Below are 18,277 nucleotides of genomic sequence, written 5' to 3'. Positions count from 1 at the left end.
ATCCTTGTAGCTTTATATTTGTGTCTGCACACTTGGAGAAATAATCCCGTCTTTAAATCTTTACTGAATGGTTTTGACTGGGAATGGCTTTGTCAGCCCTGCTAGAGATTCTGGGCCTTTATTCCTACCTGGCCCAGGTATCAAGTCTTTAAAAATTTTGTTTTAGGAGCACTTAATCTATTATTCCCTCTGGTGTCTGACTATGTCAGGTCTATCATCACTCCATGTGAAGTGAGATAGAAATTGGTCCTTTGGACAGTATGCTAGGAATGTTTGGGCACATTCCACCCTACTTCCTCTCTCCTGGGGGAGAAGCCTGAGTTATGCATTTTTTCCAAATCTCATAGTGCCGTGCAGGACATAGCTTTCCCAGGCATCAGGACTCTGCCAGTTTCTTCAGCACTCTGTGTGAACTCAGCTCCTCACAGAACATGCTGAATGGCCAGGGTCTTTTTAGCCATACTCCATTCATCCCTTTCTCCTGAAGGAGAGGCCTTGATTGTGGACCTTCTCCAAGCCTTGCAAAACTATGCCAGCCACAGCTTCCCCATGTGTCTTGAGTATGCAAGTTTTTTCAGTATGCAAGTTGGGCAGAGACCAGCCCCTCAGTGAGTGTGCTGAAGGGCTAGGGGCATTGGAGTCACACTCTAACCCTCCCTCCTTTCTGGAGGAGAGGCTTCAATTATGTACCTTCTCTGAGCCTCATGGAGCTATGTCAGATTCTATAAGGTATCTGTTCCCCTAGCTGCCTCAGTTCTCCAAGCTATGCCAGTTCTTTCAGTGCTGCACATGAAGTGAGACAAAATCAGCACCTTGGGGACTACAGAGAGTACTGAGGTTACATTGGACATTCACCCTACTCTCCTCCAGCCCCCAGAGAAGAGTTATAATTTTTCTAGGTACTGAACTCTGCTGGCTTGGGTGTGGGGATGACACAGGTAAAGTGAAATTCCTTTTTTTACTCATTTGACTGAGGTTGATCTTGATTTTGTTCTTGTCCTGGGTACTACAACTTCTTAACTGAAATCTGGACCACTCATAAAGTTATTTGGTTACTTATATCACTTTTAAATATGTGTTTCTGTGGGGGAAATGAGGGCTTGAACTTTATATTTTGTCAGTATACTTACATTACTCAACATTTCCTCTTTGTTTTGTTTAGAATGCATTTGTATGCGTGTGTCGATAAATACATATATATATATATATCTTTGTTTTATTTCCTCTCTTATTCCCTGATCATGTAACATAAGATGTATTGATTTAATATCATAGGAGTTAAGTTTTTGGATACCAAAGAGAAGAGTAAACATCACTTGAGGACTTTACTTCCTCTTCTGGGGAAGGAGTTAGTGCATTTCCAGTTGTATGCAGCATAGTTGTATCATGTTAGGTAGAATCATGACCTTGTTATTGTCTTTATTTGGAGATTAAGTGTAGTTTAACGAGATGTATATGAGAGCCAAGTTCACAATGAGTGGACTTGTGATGGCCTATTTTATGTGTCAACTTGACATGACAGGGCCATGGGGTAACCAGATATTTAAATAAATGTTATTTCTTGGTGTGTCTGTAAGAATTTTTCCAGAAAAGATTAGCATTTGAAACTCTAGACTCAGTACAGCAGATTATACTCCCTAATATGAGTGATCATCATCCAATCCATTGAGGACCTGAATAGAGCAAAGAGGCATAGGAAGGGAGAACTGACTCTCTCTGACTGCTTGAGCTGGAACCTTCAGTCTTCTACTGCCCTTGGACTGGAACTAGAGCTTATACCATTGGCTATTCTTATTCTTAGGCCTTCAGATTCATACTGGGACTACATCATCATATTTCCCGAGTGTCCAGCTAGTAGACAGCATGTCATGGGACTTCTCGGCCTCCATAATTATGTGAGCCAATTCCTTATAATATAGATACAGGCATACCTTGGAGATACCGTGGGTTTTGTTCCAGACCACTGCAATAAAGTGAGTATTGCAATAAAGCAAGTGACGTGATTTTTTTTGATTCCCACTGCATGTGAAAGTTATGTTTACACTATACTATAGTTTATTAAGTATGCAATATCATTGTATCTAGAAAAATGTACATACTTTAATTTAAAAAACTTTTTGCTAAAAAGTGTTAACCATCATCTGAGCCTTCAGTGAGTCATAATCATTTTGTTGGTGTAGGGTCTTGTATAAAATGCAATATCTGTGAAGTGCAATAAAATGAGGTATTCTAGTGTAGATAGATAGATATAGATATAAATTTATATCCTATTCTTCTATTGGTTCTGTTTCTCTAGAGAACTCTGACTAATAAAGAAGGCGAGAAGAAGCATCAGAAATAAGGCCATGTGCTATGAATCAAAATGGTAAAACAGGGAAGGAGGGTAATATCAAAGTTTTTATTTCCTCTTGGAAGACCTTGGGGCCATTTACCTTGCACATGCATACACATACACACACACACACACACACACACACACACACAGGAAAAATCATAGTGCACTGTGACACTAGAACAGCACAGGTTTCTCTGGACAGAGAACAGCAAAGATGGAGAGTAAATTCAAATTGAGTTCAAGAAAGCTGACAGAAGACCACAAATATATCTAAAAGGACTATTACTATGTATTTACTGATATTGGAAGATATATAGAGAAATACTAAAAAATTCAGAGAAGGGGTGACCAATTTATCCAGATAATAGATTTCTTTCTGTATACAGTAAAACTAAAACAGAACCAAGAAAATAGTAGTACCAGAATTAGAGGCAGGACATCAGTGATGTTTCCATTAACACTATTATTCAGCTAACAAGTTACTTGACATTCATTATATGCAAAATTGGGAGCCAAAACAAAATGCCATCTGAAGCCCTTAAAGGTAGGAGCAAATTTGCAAAAGTAAAACTTTGGAAGAATTATCTGATTCCAGGACTGACAAATAAGTGCAATTCCCTTTATAAACAATGAAAGTTGTTGCTTCCATGAAACCAGTGTGGTTAAAATGCAGCTGGAGACATCAAATAAAGGGATGGGCACAGAATGTGGGACAAGCTGGGACTAGGGAGGAATCTGGATTAGGAAGCCCATGGAAAGGGGGTAAGAGCCAAGGGTAGTAATTGGTGAAAATCTCAGGATAAAGAGGGGATGGACGTGTCTGAATCAAGAACCCAGGGTCATTGGAAAATAACAAATGAATATGGGAGAGGGCTGGAGAAAGACATAGAGTCGGATGTGGGAAGAGGAAGTGCTTGATGAGAAGGAGGGGGGCATGAACAGGAGGAAATGATAAAAAGGCATTAGGGTATGATGAGGACTAAAGGACCCAGCATTGGGGAATGGAGGGACATATGGGAGTTGAAAAAAAAAGTAAGGGGAAAGATTCAAAAGTAAAAAAGGTTATAAAAATAAATAAATAAAAAACTTCAGAAGGATGCTGGGTCAGGAGGAGGCAGGAGTGGAGGTGATGTGGGGAAGTATGTTTTGCACCTGCAGCCTCCCCTGCAGTCTCAGTGACTCAGGACTGGATTAAAACTCCCAAATCTCTCATCCCTTCCCAACCAGAGATATGAAAATATCCATAGCGCAGGGGAGTGGGCACAGCTCTAAAATCTGGGCCCTGCACAGCTCACAGTGCTCACCAGTGCCCAGGAGAAACAGCACAAGGTCACATGCAAATATGATGCTCTGGCCACTGGAACTGCACTTTTTGCTCACACAGCCTTTCCCCTCTATCCCTTGGTTAAATTGACTTTACTTCTTTAGACCTTTGAAGGTCTGATCATTGTGGTGATTTTAGCACTATTGGCAGATGTAGGGACCTAGATTATAAAGGCTGGAATCTTTGAAGTTTCATGCTGGCAATTGTAAAAACATAGGGCTTCAGTTGGCCCATGTGTGGTGCCAAAAGAAATAAGCTCAGTGAATTATGCCTCTAATGTTCCAGTATAGTCTAACTAATCATTCTTTCTGTTAACTCCGACAGCTGCAGTTCTTTCATCAGATCTTACAGAACTGAAACCATTCACTCATTTATTGAACAGATACTTGCATGCCTACTCTGTAAGAGGCACTATTCTAGGCAGTGGGGATACACTATAAAATATAACTGACAAAATCTCTGCCTCATAGATCTTACTTTCTAGTCAGGGAGACAGACAATAAACATAATAATGTTTCTATGTTGGATGGTGATAAGTCCTCTGGAAGAAAATGAAATTGGAGATAAGAATAGGGAGTTCCAGGGAATGGGAATGGATCACAATTTGAAATGGAGTAGACAGGGAAGGCATTATGAAGGTGACATTTGATCAGTGACTTGCAGAGGTTGAAGGAGTCATGTGGACAGTTATAGGCAAAGTATTTGAGACAGAATTTGTGAATGTACAAGTCCTGAGGTAAGAAAATACCTGCTGATTTTGAGGGACTGCAAAGAGGGTAGTGTGGTTAGAACAAAGTGATCATGAGTGAGAAAGAGAGTGGTGATGAAGTCAGAGAGTTACCAAGGAGTCAGAAACATGTAGGGCCTTGTAAGCATTTGTAAAGACGTTGTCTTTTCCTTGCAGGACATTCATTGTTATCCAAAATGCCCATAAGATATTTGGTCCACACCAAAATGTCCTTGACATTTGGTCCTGTCCATCAGACATTTGGTCCATGCCAAGAGGTCTTTGATACCTGAAGGACCATTTGGTCCTGTCCAAAACGTCCATCAGACATTTGATCCATGTCAAAATGGTCTTGATATCTGGTCACATTTGGTCCTGTCCAAAATGTCCATGGAGACATTCGGTCCACACCAAGAGGTCCTTGATATTTGGTTCTGTCCATAACGATTTGGTATGGACCAAATATGCTCATGGATGTTTTGGATAGGACTAACTGTCCACGACATTTTGGCAGGGACCAAATGTCTTATGGACGTTTTGGATAGGACCAAATGTTTGCTAATTAGTCTTTTACACTAAGTGAGTTGAGAGTCATTGGAAGTTTTGAGCAGAGAATTCACAGGCTCGGAATTACATTTTACATAACAGCAAGGGTAGAAGTATGGAGATTACAGTTAGGCTATTGTAGATATCCAGGTGAACCACGTTAGTGACTTGGAGCAGGATGGTAGCAGTAACAAGTGTGGTAAGTGGTAAGATTCTGGATATATTTTGTAGATGGAACTGAAAGTATTTGATAATGTTTAGGTGTGAAGTGTCAGAGAGCAAGGGGAGTCAAGGATGACTGCACAATTTTTGGCCTGAGGAACTGGAAGAATAGAGTTGCTATTAACTAAGGTGGGAGACTGAAGGAGGAGCAGTTTAGTTTTGGATATGTTAAATTTGCAATGCCTGTTAGACATTCAAATGAAAGTGTTGTTGAAAGTTATGAGGAAGGATTTTAAGTAGAAGAGGTGTAAGGATTTATGCTATGAGAGATAGGAAAATTATGATCTCAGCTTATGCCAGCATAGGGGGATATGGACAGGCACAGAATGCTAATTCAGATAAGGAGGTCAGGAAGGTCTCTCTGAGGAAATGACATTTAAGCAGAGACCTAAGTGAAGTAAATCTTGTAACTATATGGAGGAAGAATTTTCCAGTCAGAGCAAATATCAAAGGCCCCAAGGTAGGAAACTATTTTGTTTTGTTACCACCCAAGGGGAGTCTTCTGCTCGCTGCTAGATGTGCCAATAGTCAAGAGGCAAAGAGGTAGGAGAGAAGGGATTATTTACTACAGCTTGCTAGCAAGACGGAAGATGGCTGACTAATGTCCAAAAAAAAAAAAATCTTACAGAACAAAGACTACAGGCCACTTATATAGGGGCTGGTCTCCAGGTGGGAAAGGCATCTGATCTCAGGGTGGGACATCCATCCGATCTATGGGTGGAGGCAGACATCTTTTCTTATTTCCTTAATGATTAGTGAGCAAGCTATTAAACTACATATAGATGTTTATAAAAAGATAAAATAAAAAATAGAAACAAAAGAAAAAAGCTGTAACTGGTGACTTTCTATTTGGGTTCTCTCCTATATAGTATTTTCCTTGTCTTCACAACTTGAGTAGCTAGGTGATGGAAACTGAGGCATGGCAATTTAGGCAGCAACTTGTTTCAAAGTTTCAAGAAAATGGAGGTGAGTGACCAAAGCCAAGAATTACAGTAAAGGTGAGTGAATAAAGGATAGAAACTATTATTTGATACCCCCTCCCTCTCATCCCCCACTACTGTTATGCCAAGTACTTCACATGTCTGATTTAATTTACCCTTGACAGTAATGATGCAAAGCATGGATTACCCTGACATCCCAGATGAGGAAATAGGTTCATAAGGATTCAATATCTTGTTCCAGTATGCACAGGTAGAACCTTGTAGAGCTAGGGATTTGAAACCCAGTAAGCAGAGCTCTGAATTCCAAGTTAAAGTGGAACAGACAGGAGGAATGTGTATTTGATAAAGGCCTTTCTATCCCCTCTCCAAGAGTAGTGTGGTTCCCTGGAAGAGACATTAGAGAAACCATAGAAACTGACCTAGTACATTTCCAGGGGCCTTTAGACCTCACACAACCTTGGTTCAGCCACAGTTCCCAAACCAGGTAAAACTCAAGCAAATTAATTGGGTGAACAACAGAATGAATCAAACTCAGAAGGGATGATAGTTATGGCAAATAAATGGTCACCTTGGAGAATTATATTTTGTACTAGCATCTGGGAAGCCATAGATTCTGGGAAAAAGGCTGAGTTGACTTTACTATGCATCAGAGTAGACAAGGTAGACTTTGGATTCAGTGAGCTCACACTGTGTGAGTGAAGACAAGTCACTGAACCTCCCTGAGGCTCAGTGCTGTAAAATACAGATACTCATACTCACTTGCAGGGTTATTGGGCAGAATGCAGACATCAGCAAAATATCTTTGACATATGACAATAGCAACTGTTTTATGGAATTTATTTTTAATTACACAACATTTTTGTACATGCGTGTGTAAAACTTGTCCAACAGCAAAATGAAATTATGTTTTTCTTGGAAAACAGCTCCATTTCTTTAAGATTACAGACTAGAAAGTATGGTTAGGTACCTGTATAAGCAAAGTTGAAAGGCCTTGTCAGAGGAACACGATGCTTGGGAGCCACTGTGGGATGGGAGGGATGTAAGAAGATACCATCATCACCTAGCATTTCCACCAGCTCTTTATGCAGGCTTCCTTCCACTGCCTTAAACTTTTTGTGTTTCTCACTGCTATATTTGAGGTTTTCCTCCAACATGGCCAGTCCTACAGAATGATAATTTATAAGCAGTTAAGGTACAAAACTTCATTTTAAATTCTAGTGTTCTTTACATCCTTTCTTATTCAGGTAATACATAGTAATTCTAGAACATTGAGAAAGTAAGAAAGCGATGAAAAAGAAACCTCATAACCTTGCCATCCATACATGAGCATTGTTGATAATTTAATGTTAACTCCTAGTTTTTTGTGGTAATGCTGTATATAGAGTCCCTAGCCTTTCCCACAGAATAATATCTCATACGGATTTTTAACATCATTGAAAACCATCATTGACAATGTTTACATTATGACTACATAATATTTTGTTGTTGTTGAAGAAGATTTTCCCTGAGCTAACATCTGTGCCAATCTTCCCCTATTTTGTATGTGGGTCGCCACCACAGTGTGGCTGATGAGTGATGTAGGTCTGCATCCAGAATCTGAACACACGAACCCTGGTGGCCAAAGAAGAGTGAACCAAACTTAACCACTACGCCCTGGGGCTGGCCCCCATAACATTTTAATTGTAGGAATGTACCATAGGTGTTTTTTCTTTAAATAGCCCATAATTGTTGGTCACATAGACTGTTTCCAAAATTTAAATTCTGCAATAAACATCTTCATGCAGATAATTCTTAGCAAAACTTTATAATAGAATTATATTTTTAAAAGAGTCTAGCTAATTTACGTTCAAGTTTTAAATTACTTTATAAAAAGATCATAAATACACACATATGTATACATATTTTGCAGATTAGTTACACACCATAAGTGCTTAAACATCACAAATATTCAGTATTTAATATTAAATATTTATTTTAAAATTAAGTTTACTTATTTTAAAAAGTTTATTTTCTTTATTATGAAATGAACATGTAAGTCTTATAAAAATTAAGAAAAATTTCAAAGGATTAAAATAGGATGAAGAACGCACTCAAAAATAGAGTGTCCAAGGGAAACAATTGTAAACATGTTAGTATACTTAGTTCAAGTACTTTTCTATGCAATTATTATATGTATGGTAGTAGAGCTCATACCGTATGTAAAATATTCCACTTTTTCCACTTACTATTTTAACATACATAAATATCCATGTCATTAGCACAGCTTCATAAACTTGGCCTTAAGTGACTACATGCAATTTTATCCTATATATGAACCATAATTTGCTACCTATTCCTCTGTTGCTAAACTTTTAGGGTGTTTCCAATGTTTTGTTATTGTAAAACATGCTTCAATGTACATCTCTAAGAATAAAAGTTTTGCTATGGTTTGGAATACTTTTATCTGAAGATTCTGGCTCTTGGCTAAAATTCCCATGTGTGATTTTTCAGGTGTGACCATTGACAATTACAAAGTCTTTACCTAGGAAGACTCAAGAGGGCACTTGCCCTTCTCAAACCAGACATGAAGCACAGCCAGTGCACTGAAATTTCTATAAGGTGTTGTAGTCAAGAACTCAGGACCTTCTGGCCTGTCATGTTCTTGTGCATATTTGCATTTCTAGCCAAGGCACCTCCGTTCCTATATCTCTTTATCCTAGGCCTTTGGCACAGGTCTTCCTCAGATGTCTCTGCCGAGGCTTCTTTATGGGGAGGGAAGGGGGAAACCTTGGAGACACTTTTCCCCACTCTGACTCACTTCTCAGGGCTTTTCCACTCCTATTTTCTCTCCCTCTTCCTATCCCTGATGTAAGGTCCCATAAAGCTGCTGGAGTCTTTTGTTTCAGGGCTCCTTTAACAGCGAGAAGACATTCACATCTGTGCTGATCCATTTGACCCTTGACTGGTGAAACTTTCCATGGGGGAAAGGAACAGAGGGGAAGTCAGTGTTTTCTCCAGTTTTAGCCTCCTGCTTATACTATTGCTGTGACTAAAGGCTTCACTGTTACTTCTATTTTGGCGTGTTGCTTTAAATGGCCATCTCAACACATGACAGCTCAGCTGAGCCACTGACATGATCTAGGATGATAAAATGTGATCTCTTGTGTGAACTGAGTTGCCATCAGACAACTCAGGATTTGCTTAAAGATGATACCAGTATACCACTCTTCTTGAATTTTCATGGCTATGCACAAGAAAGAGGACATCAGTGACTATAATACTGTCAAGATTCTTTTGAAAGTCACTCTGGCAAATATTTGGCAAATGAGTGCTTTCAGTGTCCTCAGAAATATTCTCCTGATGGAATCAGAGTACTATAGCCATTGAAAGCACAGTGTCTTCTCCAATAGAGCAATCTCTGATGATAGAGACCTCATTAGTAGAGCTATGTGATAATAACAATAATAAAAATAGCTTCTATTTATTGAGTCTTTATGATGTTCCAAGATCTGTATTTCCATCTTCATAAATAAACTTGAAATTCCCAGTACATGTGTGGTTAGGTTGTATTTCACATGCTTTAGATGCATAATCTCATTTAACTGACAAAACAATGCAAGAAAGTACATATTATTTAATCCCACTCAACCACATAGGTAGTACATACTTTTATTAATCCCATTTTACAGATGAGAAAAATGAAACAATGACAATATAAGCAACTGAATAGAGGTTAAGCAAGCTAACATCTGGAAAAGTTAAGAATAGACCCCAGTATGAAATAAGTTAACTAAGCTCTATTAGCCTCAGTTTCTCACTATGATAAGCTAACAATACTTAGGTACTATCAGACTTTCTTGAATTTTTAAAGGGAAAACACATGTAAAGGTGCCAAAAATCTAACATCCAGCACTCAGGTACTCAATAAGCATTTATTTACAATAGCAACAATCATCAACTCTGCAACAAGTGTCCATAGCCACACTAATATCTTTGATGAGCTGCTTCAACTGAACTTACTCTACATGACTGATAATTAACATTTCAATAGATTACTTTACCAAAATATTCCTAAGTAAGCCTATCCCTAAAGTCAAATATATTGTCCAAAATTTATATTTAGATATTTAACTACAATTCATTACAAAGAGAAAGAATCATAGGCATTTCAGTTTGTAAGACAAGCATTTGAAGAGTGCTCCTTAACTTGGTAGCTATCTAACCTTTCCGAATTAAGGTTTCTAAACATATAAAAGGGGCATTATAATAGGTACAGTGAAAATCAATGAGATAAAGTGCACAGGACAGTGCTTGGCACGTAGAGAGAGATCAGTACATGGTGGGTACTGATTCGCTTGTTCATATATTTCAGCTTTCCTCAAAGCCTTGCAAGTGGTTCTTACTAGTATACTTTTGGTAAAATGTTCCTCCATCCCCCAAAGGCATCAAACTAGTCTTGGAGAAAAAATGATTTATATACCAATAGGAAGGGATAGTGTGCAGTGACAGGCCCAGGCACCATTTGATCAATTGCCACAGAGTATTGATAGGCTTTCCATGGTCATCAAGCAGATCTACAAATTGCACACATTCCTGAGATTGAAGAAAAGAAAGGAAACACAAGTATTCTCTCAAAAAACTATGGTTAAGACAAAAATGTATATAGGAATTTTCATAGCAGCACTATTAACAATAGCCACATGCCAATCAACTGATGAATGAGTGAAGAAAATGTATCAATACAATAGACTATTATATAGCCATAAAAAGGAATAAAGTCCTGATACATGGTACAACATGGTTGAAACTTCAAAACATGATGCTAAGTGAAAGAAGCCAGTAATAAAACATCACAAAATGTATGAATCCATTTATTTGAATGTCCAAGCAAGCACATCTATAGAGACAGAAAGTAGATTAGTTGTTGCTTAATGCTGGGGAGTGGTGAGGAGATTGGAAGGGATGACTGCTAATGGGTATGAGTTTCTTTTTGTGGTGATGAAAATATTCTAAAATTTATTGCGGTGATAGTTGCACAATTGTGTGAATATATTAAAAATCATTGAAATTTATGCCTTAAATGGGCCATTTCCATGGTATGTAAATTATAACTCAATAAACTTCTTACAATAAAGCAGCTACATTGCCATAAAAAAAGTATGGCTGAGAAAATAGCCACATCGTTTTTCCAAGTAAAAGCTTCAAGTACCCATATAATGTATCTGTTCTTAAGATATAAACCATTAGTGAGAAACATGTTAGAGTGATTATGACTATCAGCTCTGAATCAGGCATCATTATTCAAGGTGAGAGGCCAGAGGTTTCCCCCTTTTGTCTTATTTCAGGATTTTAATTTCAGGATCAATTTTAACAATTGGCACCCATGTTGACAGTTTCTCCAAGTTACAAGAGAAAATCACCTTCAAGTGAACTCAGAATGAACTTTTTGCTACTAATCTTTGCTTTAGTTTTGGTCTAATACTCTGATTATGGCTCTAGGTCTCAGATCCAAACATGCTCAGCTTGTGGCTTTACATGAACTTCCTATTTTGAGAGATTTCCAGAGTGTTTATATAAAAGAAACAGGCTATTTTTTTCTGAAACGTAAGTATAGTGACTGATAACTTATTGTCTTTATGGTAGAAAGGGATCATGAGAGTTCTCCTTTATTGAAGGGACACTATATGTCAGGCATTTTACAAGAAATATTCTTTTTTTTTTTTAATTAATTTTATTTTTTTCCCCAAAGCCCCAGTAGATAGTTGTATGTCATAGCTGCACATCCTTCTAGTTGCTGTATGTGGGACGCGGCCTCAGCGTGGCCGGAGAAGCGGTGCATTGGTGCGCGCCTGGGATCCGAACCTGGGCCGCCAGCAGCGGAGCGCGCACACATAACTGCTAAGCCACGGGGCTGGCCCAACAAGAAATATTCTTAATCCACAAAAAAATACTGTAACACAATATCAATAGATTTATTTCACAGATGAGTAAAGAATAGATAAGTAACTTCCTCTGGTCAAAAAAAGAGCTAGGAAGTGGCTTATGATTTAAATTTGGGTCTGTCACACTCCAACACACACATTCCTGCTAGCAATCATGCATACAAAAGTTAAAAATACTTCAAAATAATTTTTATATTTCTTCATGATGTCAAATTTAACTTGTCTTTTTTTTTCATGGTTCTCTAATACTGTACACATGTGCACAGTATTAGCTCTTTCACCCTTCCCAGTCCCCACTTCCTGTTTGGTAATCACCAAACTATTCTCTTTGTTTATGTGTTTGTCTGTTGTTGTTTTTTATCTTCCACATATAAGTGAAAAATATAGTTGGGATTCTGATTGGGCCTGTAATGAATCTTTAGATTTCTTTAGGGAAAATGGACATTTTAACTATGTTACTTCTTCCAATCCATGAGCATACAATATCTTTCCATTTATCTCTGTCTTCTTCAATTTCTTTCAATAATGTCTTATAGTTTTCAGTGTATAGGTCTTTCATCTCCTTGGGTAAATTTATTCCTAGCTATTTATTCTTTTTGTTGTTATTGTAAATGGGATTGTATTCTTGATTTCTCTTTCTGCTAGTTCATTGTTACTTGACATAAACACAACTTATTTTTGCATGTTGATTTTGCACCCTGCAACTTTGCTGTATTTGTTCATTATTTCTAATAGTTTTTTGGTGGATTCCTTAGGATTTTCTATATATAATATTATGTCATCTGCAAATATTGACAATTTACTTCTTCCTTTCCAGTTTGGATCAATTTTATTTCTTTTTCTTGCCCAATGGCTCAAGCTAGGACTTCCGATACTATGTTAAATAAGAGTGAGGAAAGTGGGCATCCTTGTCTGGTATCTGTTCTTAGAGGGAGAGCTTTCAGTTTTTCTCTGTTGAGTATGATATTAGCTATGGCTTTGTCATATATGGCCTTTATTATATTGAGAGGTACTTTCCATCTATACACATTTTATTCAGAGTTTTTATCATAAATGGATGCTGTGTCTTGTTTAATGCTTTCTCTGCATTTATTAACATGATCATGTGATTTTTATTCTTCATTTTGTTAAGGTGGTGTATCATGATAATTGATTTATGGATGCTGAACCATCCTTGCATCTCTGGAATAAGTCCCACTTGACCATGGAGTATGATCATTTTACTATATTGTTATATTTGATTTACTAATATTTTGTTGAGGATTTTTGCAACCATATTCATCAGTGATATTGGCCTATAATTTCTTTTTTTTTGTCTTGTCCTTGTCTGATTTTTGTATCAGGGTAAAGTTGGCCTCATAAAATGAGTTAGGAAGCTTCCTATCCTCTTCAGTTTTTTTTGGAAGAGGTTGAGAAGGATATGTATTAAATCTTCTTTGAATGTTTGATAGAATTCACCAGGGAAGCCAGTTGGTCCTGGACTTTTGCTTTTGGGGAGGTTTTTCTTTACTGTTTCAATCTCCTTTCTGTCTATTGAATGGGTCTATGCAGATTCTCTATTTCTTCTTGATTCAGTTTTCAAAAGTTGTATAATTCTAAGAATTCATCCATTTCTTCTAGGTTATCCAATTTTTTTGTGTATAGCTTTTCACAGCATTTTCTCATAATCATTTGAATTTCTGTGATATCTGTTGTAATTTCTCCTCTTTTCTTTCTGATTTTACTTATTTGTGCTTTCTTTCTTTTTTTCTTGGTGAGTCTAGTTAAAGGTTTGTCAATGTATTTTTTATCCTTTCAAAGAACCAGCTCTTAGTTCCATTGATCTTTTCTTTTGGTATTTTAGTCTCCATTTCACTTATTTCCACTCTGAATTTTATTATTTCCTCCCTGCTTTTGATTTGGCCACCTTGGTTTTTCTTCTTTTTCTAGTTACTTTAGGTATAATTTTAGATGGTTTTTTAAGATTTTTCTTGTATCTTGAGGTAGGCCTGTATTGCTGTAAACTTCCCTCTTACTACTACTTTTAATGCATCCCACAGATTTCGGTAGGAATTTTCATTATCATTTGCCTCCAGGTATTTTTGATTTCTCCTTTGATTTCTCTGTTGAACCAATAGTTGTTCAGTAGCATTTTGTTTAATCTCCACATATTTGTGACTTTTCTAGTTTTCTGTCCATAGTTGATTTCTAGTTCAATACCATTGCGGTAAGAAAACATGCTTGATATTATTTCAACCATTATCCAGACTTGTTTTGTGGCCTAATATGTGATCTATACTGGAAAATGTTTCATGTGCATTTGAAAAGAATATGTATCCTGCAGTTTTTAGATGGAATGTTCTGTATATATCTAAGATCTGGTGTAATGTGTCATTTAAGGCCAATGTTTCCTTATTGATCTTCGGTTTGGATGATCTATTCATTAGAAAGTGGGGTGTTAAAATTCCCTACTATTATTGTGTTACCGTCAATTTGTACTTTTGCGTCTATTGATATTTGCTTTATGCATTCATGTGCTCAAATATTGGGTTCATAGATATTTACAGGTGTTATATCTTCTTGTTGGATTGTTCCTTTTATCATTATGTAATGCCTTTCTTTGTGTGTTGTTACACTTTTTGTTTTAAAGTCTATTTTGTCTTATATAAGGATTGCTACCTCAGCTTTCTTTTTGCTTCCATTTGCATTCAATATCTTTTTCCACTCCTTCACTTTCAGTTTGTGAGTGTCCTTTGGTCTGAAGTGTGTCTCTTGCATGCAGCATATATGTGGGTCTTATGTTTTTATCCATTCAGTCTTTTGGACTAAATTGAAGCATTTAGTCCATTGACATTTAAAGTAGCTATTGATAAGTATGCACTTATTGCCATTTTGCTACTATTTTTCTGTGTATTTTAGTTGTTTTCTGTTCCTTTTTTCTTCTCTTACTCTCTTCCCTTGTGATTTTATGGCTTTCTTTACTGTTGTGTTTTGGTTCCTTTCAGTTCCTTTCTCTTTATATTTTGAGTATTTATTATAGGTTTGTGGTTTGTGGTTACCATGAGGTTCATATATAATAATCTATGTAAATAGCAATCTATATTAAGTCGATGGTCTCTTAAGTTTGACCTCTTACTAAAAGTCCTACACTTTTACTTTCCTCCTATGTTTTGTTTTTGTTATCATATTTTATCTCTATTATTTTTGTGTCTCCTTTAACCTCTTATCATAGATATAGATGATTTTAGTACTTTTGTCTTTTGATCTTCATACTTATAGACGGTTGATTCACTACCTTTACTGTATATTTGCCTTTACCAGTGATGTTTTTACTTTGATAATTTTATTATTCCTATTTGTAGTCTTTTCTTTTCCACTTAAATAAATCCATTTAACATTTATTGTAAGGCCAGTTTAGTGGTGATAAAAACCTTTAGTTTTTGCTTGTTTGAAAACTTTTTATCTCTCTTAACATTTGGAATGATAACCTTACCAGGTGTACAATCATTGATCATACATTTTTACCTTTCAGTACTTTGAGTATATTGTACCACTGCCTTGTAGCCCGTAGGGTTTCTGATGAAAAGTCAGCTGATAGCCTTATGGAGTTTCCTTTGTATGTAACTTGTTGTTTTTCTCTTGCAGCTTTTAGAGTTTTCTCTTTATCTTTAATTTTGGACATTTTAGCTATAATGTGTCTTCGTGTGTGTCTCTTTGGTTTCATCTTGTTTGGTAGTCTACGTACTTCCTGTACGTGGATGTCTGTTTCCTTCCCCAAGTTAGGGAAGTTTGTAGCTATTACTTCTTCAAATAAGTTCTCTGCCCCTTTGTCTCTCTCTTCTCCTTCTGAGACACCTATAATGCTAATGTTAGTATGCTTGATGTTGTCCCAGAGCTCCCTTAGACTATCTTCATTCTTTTTTTTGTGTGTGAGGAAGATTAGACCTGAACTAACATCTGATGTGAATCCTCCTCTTTTTTGCTGAGGAAGATTGGCCCTGGGCTAACATCCATGCCTATCTTCCTCTACCTTATATGGGGCGCTGCCACAGCATGGCTTGACAAGTGGTGCATCGGTGCGTGTTCAGGATCCTAACCTGTGAACCCTGGGCCACTGAAGTGGAGTACACGCACTTAACCACTATGCCAACAGGCCAGCCCCATCCTCATTCATTTTAGTTCCTTTTTCCTTTTCCTGCTCAGCTTGAGTGATTTTCTCTACTCTTTTGTTCAGATTGCTGATCCATTCTGTGTCATTTACTCTGCTGTTTATTCCCTCTAGTGAATTTTTCATTTCCATTATTGTATTCTTCAGCTCTGATTGGTTCTTCTTTATATTTTCTAATTCATTGTTGAAGTGCTCACTGTGTTCATCTATTCTTTTCCCCAGTTCAGTAAGCATCCTTATGACTATTAGTTTGTACTCTTTATCAGGTAGATTGTTTATCTCTGTTTTGTTTAGTTCTTTTCCTGAGAATTTGCCCTGTTCTTTTATTTGGAACATATTCCTTTGCCTTCCCATTTTGCCTACTTCTCTGTGCTTATTTCTATGTGTTAGGTAGATCAGCTACATTTCCAAATCTTGGAAGTGTGGCCTTATATAGGAGTTGTCTAATGGGGCCCAGGGATTTGCTCCCCTCTTGTCATCCCTGCCAAATGCTCCTGGGGTATCTCCTGTTTGGGCTGCATGTACCCTCTGTTGTCATGGAGTTGTTATTGCTGTGGGCACACCAGTAGGCTAGGGTGGTCCTTGGGCTGGCTGGTTGTGAGGCCCAGCCATGCGTGCCTGCTATGGGCATGTTATTGGGTGGGACAAGCCTCTGGCATGGTTGGCTGTGAGGTCCGGTAGCACAGAACTACTGCTGTTTTTCTGGTGTGTCAGGCCCCTGGAGTGGCTGGTTGCATGTCCCTGCATTGCTCAGCTGCCTCAGATGCATTTCTGGGCAGCGAAGGTTTCCAGTGAGGCTAGCTGCAAGGTATGCAGCTGTTGTCAACTTGCTTTAGATGGTACAGGCTTCTGGCAACAAGTGGTTATGCAGTTCTGTGGTGCATTGCTGCTTCAGGATGGCTGATGGGCTGGGCAGGCTGCAGGCATGGCAGCATGCAAGTGTTTCAGACATTGGTAGGTGGGGCGGATCCTCTGTGTGGCTGTTTGAGGGGACCAGTGTTGCAAGCCTGCTATGGGCTTCCTGGTAGGTGGGGCTGGTTCCTGGGCTGGGCTGCCTGCTGCCTGGCTACACACTATTGCCTCAGGTGCACTGGTGGGTGGGGCAGACACCTGCATGAACGTATTTCTCTTAAGAGTTCATATTTAAAATCCTTAACAAGCCTTAAAAAAGCATAAGAAAAGTATCTTTCACAAGTACCCACATCAGCTTCTAGTCTTAGCAGATATGAACAGGAAGAGGAGAAAAGCATATAAGTATATGCATGTCTCTAAAAAACCTCTGAGAGGGGAGGCAAAGTGGGCTCTTGACAATTGGGATTACCTACTCACTTTATACTTTATTGAAAGTCAAATGCTCTGATATCCAATACATGTCATACTAGGATAAATCTACATCCCTGTGCCCTTGTCCATGATGTCCTCTCTGCCTGGAATAGCCTTTATCACTTCTTTACCTGGTTAAGGCCTCCAAATCATTCAAGTATTGGGGGATAGAAACTCCTCCACCAAGAAGCCTTTACTGACTGCAATATAGAGATGGGCCCACCCTCTATGTTCCTACAACTATATATGCTTACACCATTATAGCACTCACCAAGCCATCTAGACTTCAATTATTTAACTTTGTCACTTATTTTTGTTATGAATTTCATTTCTCCATATCTATAACATATGGCCCACAACAGAAGCTCAGTAAATATTTACAGAAGGAAGGAAGGAAAGAAGTGAACATACCTTCCCATCATGTCCCTTTCCTGACATCATTGTTATCCTCAACTGAAAAGAATACTTCATTTACTTCAGTTTAACATGTTGAACCGAGGCTCCTAGCATAGTTTCCAGGTGAGCCACAACCTTAGAAAATGAAGATATAAAAATAGACCAACATGATTAGAAAAAGATATCATTGGAGAGTGATTTCAGCAAGATGTCTGACAAGGAATCTCTAGTCACTCCTTCTTCCATGGAAACACTAACACACAGACCGAAGTAGCTCTGTGAGACCTCTGGAAACAAGTTAAGAAACTGAAGCAACAAAGCAAATGCCTAGAAAAGAAAGACTACACTTAAAATGCTAGGAAATCTCATGGTACCTTTGTTCACCATTGTCCCAC

The 18,277-nt window shown here is 37.9% G+C and overlaps 1 protein-coding gene across 1 annotated transcript in view; it reads right to left on the bottom strand.

The window, feature by feature from the left end:
• Positions 1-4,639: 4,639 nt before the first annotated feature.
• FAAH2 (fatty acid amide hydrolase 2) overlaps positions 4,640-18,277 on the bottom strand; it is a 66,537-nt gene continuing 52,899 nt past the window's right edge. The window contains 4 exon segments of the mRNA XM_058535074.1: positions 4,640-4,911; positions 7,063-7,265; positions 10,564-10,667; positions 12,314-12,360. Coding sequence (XP_058391057.1) covers positions 4,640-4,911; positions 7,063-7,265; positions 10,564-10,667; positions 12,314-12,360 — 626 coding nt within the window.

Source organism: Diceros bicornis, chromosome X (genome assembly GCF_020826845.1).
Source record: "Diceros bicornis minor isolate mBicDic1 chromosome X, mDicBic1.mat.cur, whole genome shotgun sequence".
Taxonomy (NCBI): domain Eukaryota; kingdom Metazoa; phylum Chordata; class Mammalia; order Perissodactyla; family Rhinocerotidae; genus Diceros; species Diceros bicornis.
This window is presented reverse-complemented; position numbering and strand designations above follow the sequence as displayed.